The sequence below is a fragment of the Ranitomeya imitator genome, chromosome 7 (assembly GCF_032444005.1).
Source record: "Ranitomeya imitator isolate aRanImi1 chromosome 7, aRanImi1.pri, whole genome shotgun sequence".
Classification (NCBI taxonomy): Eukaryota; Metazoa; Chordata; class Amphibia; order Anura; family Dendrobatidae; genus Ranitomeya; species Ranitomeya imitator.
In genome coordinates, this window is record NC_091288.1 from 129,676,984 (window position 1) to 129,688,831 (window position 11,848).

Below are 11,848 nucleotides of genomic sequence, written 5' to 3' on the forward strand. Positions count from 1 at the left end.
CCGAAATATCTCGTATGCATATATTTTCTGTGTATGTACATACAGCAGGTAAAATTAGTATTGAACATGTTAACAATTTTCTAAAGGTGCTATTGACATGAAATTCACACCAGATGACTGTAACAATTCATAAGGAAAAGAAATCAAACCATAAATGTCCATAAAATGTGTAATAATGAGATGACACAGGGAAAAAGTATTGAAAACATTACAAAGAGATTTCAGCTGGGGTCATAACTTTCTAAGGCTTTTTGTACCTATCCATAATTAAAAAGCAATCCTTCTTGGTAAAAAAAAATCGACTGGTTCAACTGATGGCCCATAAAAAGGTCTCATTACCAAGGTGCCACACAAAAATCTCATGATGCAACCTTATTGTTACAAATTAAATTGGAGTTTCATACACAGTGACTACATTTCCCTCTTTGTGAACAAGCATACGCGAAACGCGCGTCAGGGGTGTCGATCTGGTACCTCGGCATCTGATTTTTCTCCACCATGGGTAAGACAATTTCTTATTAGATACACTACTACCGCTCTATTTCTTTTTTGTGTGCTGGTCACTATGACAAGCATCAGGGCACACGTCTATGTGTAGGCATTCAGTGATTTTCATACACACTGTTGATATATGAACTGGGTGCAATATAATCATTATAGAGCAGTCTATACGAACACCTTGGTGTGAGTCCATGTTTACTTATTGGTTATGCTGAGGATTTATTTGTTTCCTCACTAGGTGTTTTTGTCCTTTTTATCTACATTGTTGTATGTTTTTGTATTTTCAATAAAGTGTACTTACTTTATATCAAATCTCTGTGTATGGAACTCCAATTTTCTTTGTGTTAAAACTTATCCTGGGAGTATAAACTTACTAGTCCTTTAATATATGGGTATGTACATTCAGTCAATCTGACAGTAATTTGTCATTATATGGGACCCATGCTCTTTTCTGTGAGTTTCAATATATTACTTATTGTTAAAAAACATACTGATGGACATTGGTTACAGAAAAATTTCTAAGCTACTAAATGTTCCAGTGAGCACTGTTGGGGTCATAATCCAGAAGTTGAAAGAACATAATTTCACTATAAACTGGCCAATACGAGGTGCTCCCTGCAAGATTTCAGACAGGAGTGAAAAGGTTTATCAGGAGAGTAGTCCAAGAGCCAAGGACTGGAGCGCTACAAGATAACCTGGAATTAGGCTACGTTCAGATTAGCGTTTCCCGACGCTGCGTCGGGAAACGCAGCGGCGACGCACGCGTCATGCGCCCCTATGTTTAACATGGGGGACGCATGCGTTTTTCTCGCTGCGTTTTCCGACATGTGCGTCGTTTTCGACGCTAGCGTCGGAGGCAAGAAAATGCAACAAGTTGCATTTTTCTTGCGTCCGATTTTCGTCAAAAAACGACGCACGCGTCGAAAAACGCAGCGTTTTTGCGTGCGTTTGCACGCGTTTTTGCGTGCGTCGTGCGTTGCGTCGCCGACGCAGCGGCGCGCAACGCTAATCTGAACGTAGCCTTAGCAGGTACAATTGTTTCAAAGAAAACTATTAAGTAATGCACTCAACCTCCATTGCCTGTATGCACGCTCACCACACAAGACTTCATTGCTACACAAAAAGCGTGTTCGAACGCGTTTAAAGTTTGCTCAGTAACATTTAGATAAGCCTTTGAAATACTGGGAGAATGTAGTCTGATCAGATGAAGCCAGAATTGAACTCTTTGGATGCCATAAAACACACCATGTTTGGAGACTAAAAGGCACTACCCATCACCCCAAAAGCACAAAACCAACAGTGAAGTTTGGAGGTGGGAACATCATGGTGTTGGGCTGTTTTTTAACATATGGCATTGTCATACTAAATGTAATTGCAGGAGGGATAAGTGGACAAGTGTATAGAGACATTCTTGATAAAAAAAAATCTGTTGTCATCTACCAGGATGATGAAGATGAAACAAGGGTGTGACACTTCAGCAATACAGTGATCCTGAACACACAGCCAAGGAAAGTCAACTGGATTCAATGAAAGAAAATAAAGCTCCTAGAATGGTCAAGTCAATCACCTGTCCTGAATCCAACAGAAAATTTATGGAAGGACCTAAAGCTTTAGAGTTCATAGAATGAACCCACCGAACATTAACCCCTTCATGACCTTGGGATTTTTTGTTTTTCCGTGTTCGTTTTTCGCTCCCCTCCTTCCCAGAGCCATAACTTTTTTATTTTTCCGTCAGTTACAATGGAGACGCATCGCCGACCCCCGATCATGTGACGGGGGTCGGCAATGACGTCATTTCCGGCCGCCCGGCCGGATGCGGTAGTTAAATGCCGCTGTCTGCGTTTGACAGCGGCATTTAACTAGTTAATAGGTGCGGGCAGATCGCGATTCTGCCCACGCCTATTACGGGCACATGTCAGCTGTTCAAAACAGCTGACATGTCCTGGCTTTGATGCGGGCTCACCGCCGGAGCCCGCATCAAAGCAGGGGATCTGACCTCGGACGTACTATCCCGTCCGAGGTCAGAAAGGGGTTAATGGATTTAAGAGTGTGTGGAAGAATGGGCCAAAATCACTCTGAGCAATGCTTTCAACTAGTTTTTCCATACATGAGGCGTCTTGAAGCTGTCATCTCCAACACATGATTTTGTGCGAAGTATTAAATACATTTTAGTAAGCGTGTTCAATACTTTCCCTGTCATTTCTCATTATTAAACATAGCTTTATTAATAGACATCTGTGATGTGATGTCTTGCCTGTGTGGATTTGCTGGGTTGTTGGCAACAATTGATATTTCATGTCAATACCACCTATATGAATATTTATTTGGAAAATTGGTGACATGTTCAATACTTATTTTACCCGCTGTGAAACAATATAAACATTTCATATGGTAGCTGTGAGAAAATAAAAAATCATCATGATGATTCATAACCATTCCATTTTAATGTTCCTTTCAGAGATCTTGTTCATAGGCAAACAGCAAGTGCAGTTGTTCAGCACATGTCGTTAGGGGTTTATGGATTTGGCTGTGAGGATTCCTTGAACCATCTTTTAAATTACGTATGGCCAAATGTGTTTGAAACCTCTCCTCATGTAATCCAAGCTGTCATGGGAGCACTTGAAGGTCTTAGAGTTGCTATTGGACCGTGTAGAATGCTGCAGTATTGCTTGCAGGTAACGTCTCTCCATTTTTCTTTTTCTACAACCTAATGTTTAATATTTCCAATTCTATGTTTAAGATTTTCTTATGTAAAGATAAAATCAAAGCTTGGAACTGAGGTACAAATCTTTCAGTCCACTCTTTCTTTAAACTTTTGTTACATCTCCATAAACAAATTTGAACTAATCTGTTTTCTTATATAGAGTGCGATGATCACTATTTATATTAAGCTGCCACTTATAAATTAATTCCTGCTCTGCACATATTAGGTTTAACTACATAATATTAGACAACTCTAGTAAATACAATCAATCCACGGTGTATTCTACATATTATTTCAGTAGGGATAGTGCATAATATCATGTTCGCAGCTATTTGCAGCAGCTGACTTCACAATCACAAGGTCTCAAACATGTGAGCCTGAGACTTTCTGTGGACCACAGGGTATTGTAAAGTCCCAAGACCAGGGCCTTAATGATTGTTGTCACAGAGTGACTGGTGAGGAATGGGGCCTGCCAATACCAGCACAGATATTTATTGAATGTGCATCCTCGGACGCACATTCGGTTGAAATGTCAGACTCCTTGCACTGCAATAGCTATGCAAGCCACTAAACTATCAGATGTCGGCAGCTGATGTATTGTGCCGCCCACGACAGGCATGCTGAAGTCTCTGCAATGCAAATCTCCATGCACAAGCTATGGAGCAGAATAAGGATGCTATGTCGTGGCAGTAAGGACTGGTGAGAAGAATTAAGTCTTGTTTTTTTTGTTTGTATTTTTGTGTATGTGAGGAGTGCCAGTGCTGGGGGAATAGGAGCTGGGGCTTATTACAAAATAAAAACGTTGTTTAGTGGCAATATTTTTTTAGGTAAAAACTAACGTAAGCAATAAAAGTATATGTTTTGGTTTCATTGCGTCCAGAATGACCCAGCATGTAAAACTACCATAACCAACTCATACCATGAACACCATTAGAAAAGATCAGGGGTGGACGATTAATTTTTCCAAGGGGCCACATAAGTGACTGTGGCTGAACCAATAGGTTGAAATTATTTCTGCTCTCTATTTAATATTACAAATAATATAAAATAATGTTATCATAAGATAGCAGTGTGGACATCCCCTTATAATGCCATATGATCCCGCATACGGCCTAATACCATATTAGCTCGCACACATCCCTCTACATACAGTATGAGCTGCTACGTAGCCCCTGCACATGCAGTAGGAGGCTCCATCCCCATCCCCCTCAATATACAGACAAATATCCAGTTCACAAAAAGTCCTCACTTCGCTCTTGTTCCTGTTCCGGTACACTTGACTGTCGCCACGTCATAGTATCAGCTAGCTTAGTTGTACACTGGTGGAAAGAAGGAACCGGCGGCTCTGTCCTCCACCAATGTATTTATCGCTATCTGCATCCTGAGGGTAGCAGTGACCACTTGTGGTGACCAACGGACAGTGGGTGAAGGAAAGGTGCTGCACATGGGCCACTGTTTCAGCCCTTCGGCTGTCCCCAGACTGGACTGGAACCGCATGTGGGCCGGATTTGGACCGCAGTTTGCAATAGCTCTGGAAAAGCAAAACGATGCCCAAGAAAAAAAATGTGATCAAAGCCGTATAGAAAAATAATGGTATCACTGAAAAGCCATCTTGTACTGCAAAGAATGCCACCGACCAAACTATAATTTTTTTTATGTTCAGGCTTTTTACCCGGTGGAGTTTGAGATCCCTGATTTAGAGGATGGCTGAAACTATTTCTGGATCGGACTACAAAGTTGTTTAAAGGGAACCTGTTAGGTCGCCCATGCCTTCCAAACCAGCAACATTGAGCTATATATGATTAAACTCCCTGCCTTACCATACCTGTTTAAGGCTACTATCACACTAGCGTTTTTTGCAATACTTCGCAATGCGTCGTTTATGGCAAAAAACGCATCCTGCAAAGTTGTTTGCAGTATGCATTTTTGCCCCATAGATTAACATTAGCGACGCATTGCCACACGTCGCAACCGTCGTGCGACGGTTGCGCCGTGGTTTAGAGGACCGCCGGGAGCAAAAAACGTTAAATGTAACGTTTTTTGCTGCCGACGGACCGCTTTTTCTGACCGCACCATGCGTGGCCGTAACTCCGCCCCCACCTCCCTGCACCTCACAATGGGGCAGCGGATGCGCCGGAGAAATGCATCCGCTGCACAAGTGGCACAGTCGGCAGCTCCGAGGCGCACTCTATGCTTGTCCAGAAGTTCAGAAGATGGCTTCCGGTCATGTGCAATGCACCTCTGAAGCTGGGAAGTGTACACCTCGTTCAGAGACACAGTGACGCTGCCGGAATGAGAGGCAGGCGTGCACAGATTTGCATGAGCTGGTAATGACGCTGCTCATGCAAATTGTTACCATGCCCACAGGGCATTGATCATTTGGAAAGAGGACTGACTAGTCTGGGGAACGAACGCCCCATCGACTTGTCAAAGCCCTTATTAGCATAGCAAAAGGGGATATTATTAAATGCTTTTTTGAAGTGTTTATTTAGCTGAAATATGTTATACAGGAATGGTTAGGCAGGAGGTTTAATCATACATGGGTGAATTCTGCTGGGTTAGAGAGCATGGGGATTTGAAAGGTTCCGTGTAATATACCATAGTAATATACAGGTGCATCTCACAAAATTAGAATATCATCAAAAAGTTCATTTCAGTTTTCCAAAAAGTGAAACTCCTTTATTAGTCATTACAAACAGAATGATGTATTTCACGTGTTTATTTCTGTTAACGTTAATGATTATGGCTTACAGCCAATGAAAACCCAAAAGTCATTATGTCAGTAAATTAAAATACTTTATAACACAAGCTTGAAAAAAATGATTTTAACCCCTTTCTGACATCTGACGTACTATCCCGTCGAGGTGGTATGGGCCCGTATGACCACCGACTGGATAGTAGGTCATCACCGATCAGCCGCACTCACGGGGGGAGCGCGGCCAATCAGGGTTCGGGTGTTAGCTGATTATCACACTAACCTCCGGAACACTGCGATAAAACATGATCGCAGCGTTCCAGCGGTATAGGGAAGCATCGCTCAGGGAATGGGCTCCCTGCGTGCTTCCCTGAGACCCTCGGAGCAACGCAATGTGATAGGTTGCTCTGAGTGTCTCCACCGTCGTCCTCCCTGCAAGGCCTCGGATTCAAAATGGCCGTGGGGCTCCTTCTGGGTCCTGCGGGGAGGTTGCCAGCAAGCCTCCTGCAGTGACACTATATAGTCATGTCCCCGTCTGGGACAAAGTAAACAAGTAAAAAATATATATATTTACATGTGAAAAAAAAATCCTAAAAAAGGAAAAAAAAAATATTGTTCCAATAAATACATTTCTTTATCTAAATAACAAAAAAAATAAAATTACACATTTAGTGTTGGGGTTAGGGGTGTGGTTAGGATTCAGATTTGGGTTAGGGGCTTGTTTGGATTAGGGTTTGTTAGAATTCAGGGGTTTCCACTGTTTAGGCACATCAGGGGCTCTCTAAACGCGACATGGCGTCAGATCTCAATTCCAGCAAATTTTGCATTGAAAAGTCAAACGGCGCTCCTTCCCAGCTCTGCCATGTGCCCAAACAGTGGTTTACCCCCACATATGGGGTCTCGGCGTATTCAGGACAAATTGCACAACAACTTTTGGGGTCCAATTTCTTCTGTTACCCTTGGGAAAATAAAAAATTGGGGGCGAAAATATCATTTTTGTGAAAAAATACGATTTTTTTATTTTTACAGCTCTACATTATAAACTTCTGTGAAGCCCTTGGTGGGTCCAAGTGCTCACCACACATCTAGATAAGTTCCATAGGGGGTCTACTTTCCAAAATGGTGTTACTTGGGAGGTTTCAATGTTTAGGCACATCAAGGGCTCTCCAAACGCGACATGACGTCCTATCTCAAGTCCAGTCAATTTTGTATTGAAAAGTCAAATGGCGCCCCTTCCCTTCCGAACTCTGCCATGCGCCCAAACAGTGGTTTTATGTTACCAATAAAAACGTCAACTTGTCCCGCAAAAAACAAGACCTCACATGACTCTGTGGACTCAAATATGGAAAAATTATAGCTCTCAAAATATGGTAACGTAAAAAATATTTTTTGCAATAAAAAGCATCTTTCAGTGTAAATCAAACCCCCCTTCATCACCCCCTTAGTTAGGGAAAAAATTTAAAAAATGTATTTATTTCCATTTTCCCGCTAGGGTTGGGGCTATGGTTAAGTCTACAGTTAGGGTTGGGGCTAAAGTTAGGGTTTGGATTACATTTACGGTTGGGATTAGGGTTAGGGGTGTGTCTGGGTAAGAGGTGTGGTTAGGGTTACCGTTGGGATTAGGGTTAGGGGTGTGTTTGGAATAGGGTTTCAGTTGTAATTGGGGGGTTTCCACTGTTTAGGCACATCAGGGGCTCTCCAAACGCGACATGGCGTCCAATTTCCATTCCAGCCAATTCTGCGTTGAAAAAGTAAAACAGTGCTCCTTCCCTTCCAAGCTCTCCCGTGTGCCCAAACAGGGGTTTACCCCAACATATGGGGTATCAGCGTACTCAGGACAAATTGTACAACAACTTTTGGGGTCCAATTTGTCCTGTTACCCTTGGTAAAATAAAACAAATTGGAGCTGAAGTTTAATTTTTTTGTGAAAAAAAGTTAAATGTTCATTTTTTGTTAAACATTCCAAAAATTCCTGTGAAATACCTGAAGGATTAATAAACTACTTGAATGTGGTTTTGAGCACCTTGAGGGGTGCAGTTTTTAGAATGGTGTCACACTTGGGTATCTTTTATCATATGGACCCCTCAAAGTGACTTCAAATGTGATGTGGTCCCTAAAAAAATGGTGGTGTAAAAATTATAAATTGCTAGTCAACTTTTAACCCTTATACCTCACTAACAAAAAAAAAATTTTGGTTCCAAAATTGTGCTGATGTAAAGTAGACATGTGGGAAATGTTTTGTGGCAAAAAATTCTTTTTTTTTCCACAAATAAACGCAAGTAATATCAAAGAAACTTTACCACTGTCATGAAGTACAATATGTCACGAGAAAACAGTGTCAGAATCTTCAGGATCTTTTGAAGCGTTCCAGAGTTATAACTTCATAAAGGGACAGTGGTCAGAATTGTAAAAATTGGCCCGGTCATTAACATGCATGAAAAATACATACAGCACAGGGATTGTGTTGTAATTTATTTATCCATGCATGAAAAGCACTTATGATGCACTTTTATAGTAAGAGTGGACACAGATGGTAAAAATGGACACATTGACGTACAACATCGGTACCATTTTTTTCACATGCATGTTTCCTTACGTGTGAATGAGGCCTAAATGACACATGCAGGAACTGCAGGTTCCTCTCAGCTTCAGTTTCCATCTCACAAGTAGCCAGTGTTGCAATATTTTTGCAATATAGCAGAGCTGCAGCTGCTAAACTGTTTTAGTTCAATTCTACTTTCCTGTGTTACACGTCTCACCCAGGCATCATTTTTTTCTTGGTCTTTTTTCAGAGAATATTAATGATAACACTAAAACCTTTTCTCCACTCATGGTTACTGGTTGGGTGAAGCCATTTATTATTAAACTCCTGTGTTTTCTCTTTTTAAATCATAATGACAACCCAAAGCATCCAAATGACCGTGATCAAAAGTTCACATACCGTGGTGATTTTGGCATGATAACATGCACAAAGGGTGACACAAATGGGGTTGAATGGCTACTAAAGGTAACATCCTCATCTGTGACCTGTTTGCTTGTAATCAGTGTGTGTGCATAAAAGCTGAGTGAGTTTCTGGGATCCAGACAGACTCTTGCATCTTTTATCCAGCCACTTGCGTTTCGGTATTGAGTCATGGGAAAATTAAAAGAATTGTCAACGGATCTACGGGAAAAGGTGATTGAACTGTATAAAACAGGAAAGGGATACAAAAAGATATCCAAGGAATCGATAATGCCAGTCAGCAGTGTTCAAACTGTGATGAACAAATGGAAAATCAGGGGTTCTTTAAAAACAAAACCACTGTGAGGTGGACCAACAAGAATTTAATCAACAACTGCCAGGAAAATTGTTCGGGATTCAAAGAAAACCTCACAAATAACATCAGCTGAAATACTGGACTCTCTGAAAACTAGCGGTGTGGCTGTTTCAAGATGCACAATAAGGAGGCATTCGAAGAAAAATGGGCTGCATGGTCGAGTCGCCAGAAGAAAGCCAGTACTGCACAAATGCCACATAGTATCTTGCCTGCAATACGCAAGACAGCATAGAGACAACCCTCAAAACTTTTGGAACAAGATAATTTGGAGTGATGAAACCAAAATTGAACTTTTTGGCCACAACCATAAACGTTACATTTGGAGAGAGGTCAACAAGGCCTCTGGAACACCATTCCTATTGTAAAGCATGGAGGTGGATCGCTGATATTTTGGGGATGTGAGCTACAAAGGCACAGGAAACTTGGTCAAAGTTGAAGGAAAGACGAATGCAGCACGTTATCAGCAAATACTGCTGCAAATGGGACTTACTTGGACGTTCCAACATGACAACGATTCAAAACACAAGGCCAAGACTACCTGTCATTGGTTACAGCAAAACAAACTGAAGGTTCTCGAGTGGCCATCTCAGTCTCCTGACCTCAATATCATAGAGCCACTCTGGGGATAACTCTAACGTGCGCAGTTTATGCTAGACAGCCCAGGAATTTCCAGGAACTGGAGGGGTTTTTACCAACAAGAGTGGGCATGTTTACCATCTGCGAAAATAAAAACGTCATCCACAACTACGACAAGACTTCAAGCCGTCATTGATGTTAGAGGGGTCAATATACGGTATTAAGAAATGGGGTATGTAAACTTTTGATCAGGGTCATTTGGATCTTTTGGGTTGTCATTATGATTAGAAAAGAGCAAACACACTGGTTTGATAAATTGCTTCACCCAACCACTAACCATGAGTGTTATCATTCATATTCTCTGGGAAAAAAAGGCCAAGAAAGCAAAAATTGTGCCGGCGTATGTAAACTTTTGAGCACAACTGTATCATGGAATCGTTATGTTCAGCTTCCTAAGGCCTGCTTAGTTATATAGACGTTTAAGCGGGTCGATCCTACTGACAAATTCCCTTAAGAGTTATTGCCACAAAAAACCAAAGATATCACCTATTAAGATATCTGTGGGTCTTATCTACTGGTTCCCCGGAGATCAGGGCTTTATAGCCCCAAGACTTAAATATAGGATTTTCTCTTGTTTCTTTCCCTAACAATGTGGTGTTTTGATGTTTTTCTTTGTTTGTGTTTTTTTGGGGGCGGTTAGTGGCAGAATTGTTGTTTCTAATGGTACATGTGTAAAATGTCCCCAAAACCCCCCCGCCACAACCCAACCCACCCCCCACCCCTGATGAGGTGACATAAAAAAAACCTGTGCCCAAAGTTTTACAATAGAAACTGGTGACAATTCCTAGTAACCAGTACTGTTTTTTCATCAGTTGAAGCCCCAAAAAACTAGTCTGGATGACACAGGTATATGGAAACTTGGCCTAAAGACTGATTTTAAGTCTTGAAAAATAATTTATGACCTACAGTAATTTTTAACTTGTGGCATGTTACACTATTTTATGATCTGCAATCTTGTCTACTATGCAAATACAACACTTTGGCTTAATCTAACTATGTACGGTACAATATTCATGTTTTGTTGTGCAAGTTATGTTCTAATTTAGTTTTTGTTTTTTTACAGGGCCTTTTCCATCCAGCTAGAAAAGTGAGAGATGTCTATTGGAAAATCTACAATTCAATATATATTGGATCACAAGATGCTCTCATTGCACATTATCCTCGTATCTACAATGATGAAAAGAACACTTACATTCGTTATGAGCTTGATTACATGTTATAAAACCTGCTGCTTGTTTCCTTATGTCTTTTTAAAGTTATTGCTTAGTAGTACTCATGGTTGCCTACAAAAGCTTTATAGCATGTTTTTTAGATGAGCCTGTTTTCCTGTAAACAAAAAAAACAGATGTGGCCAAGAAGCTGTGATGTCATGAAATATCTGACTGCATTTTTTGATCATTTTTTTGTGGTTGACATTCCTAGTGCTAAAATGGGATGTGCAAATAAACATTTTGTGTAAAAAGTCTTACCGTAATTTAATTTGTCCATTTCTTTTGTCAAAGGAAAATAACCTCATCGTTTGTGTATAGTTTATAAGAAATTTTTATCGGGAAACGCTTACTCATCGCCTATATTAGGGATTGATACATATAGTGTCATTTATAAATATCTTTTTTTAACCCCAAACCACTCTAGTTAGATGCTTTATTTGAAAATGCTTTACTTTTCTCCCTATATAGCTAATTTCTGGTTGGTTGGTTTTTTTTTTGTTTTGTTTTTTACTTCCTGTGAGGTTAAATTCGAGTTACATCATTCACTAGGGATTCTCAAACAGAACACCATCTGGAGTGATTCAGTTCAAATGACCTTTATTGGCAGGACTAAGTACATGTTGGCATTGCCAAAGCAAATGGTGTCTCTGCAGTCATTTCCCCACAGCTTTTATCACCCTCCGTGCTAGACAAACATCAAGGGATGGTGCTGTGGTCTGCTTCTTTCACCACCACTCCCTGATGAAGTTTGGAGACAATTGTAGTAAAAGATAAGATGTGGAGG

At 40.8% G+C, this 11,848-nt stretch overlaps 1 protein-coding gene across 1 annotated transcript in view; it reads left to right on the forward strand.

Moving 5' to 3' along the window:
- The window catches only part of SF3B1 (splicing factor 3b subunit 1), a 418,418-nt gene extending 407,100 nt beyond the window's left edge, over positions 1 to 11,318 (forward strand). The window contains exons 24-25 of the mRNA XM_069733802.1: positions 2,960 to 3,176; positions 10,917 to 11,318. Coding sequence (XP_069589903.1) covers positions 2,960 to 3,176; positions 10,917 to 11,075 — 376 coding nt within the window. The 3' untranslated portion in view covers positions 11,076 to 11,318. The remainder of the gene's footprint in view (positions 1 to 2,959; positions 3,177 to 10,916) is intronic.
- The last annotated feature ends 530 nt before the right edge of the window (positions 11,319 to 11,848 follow it).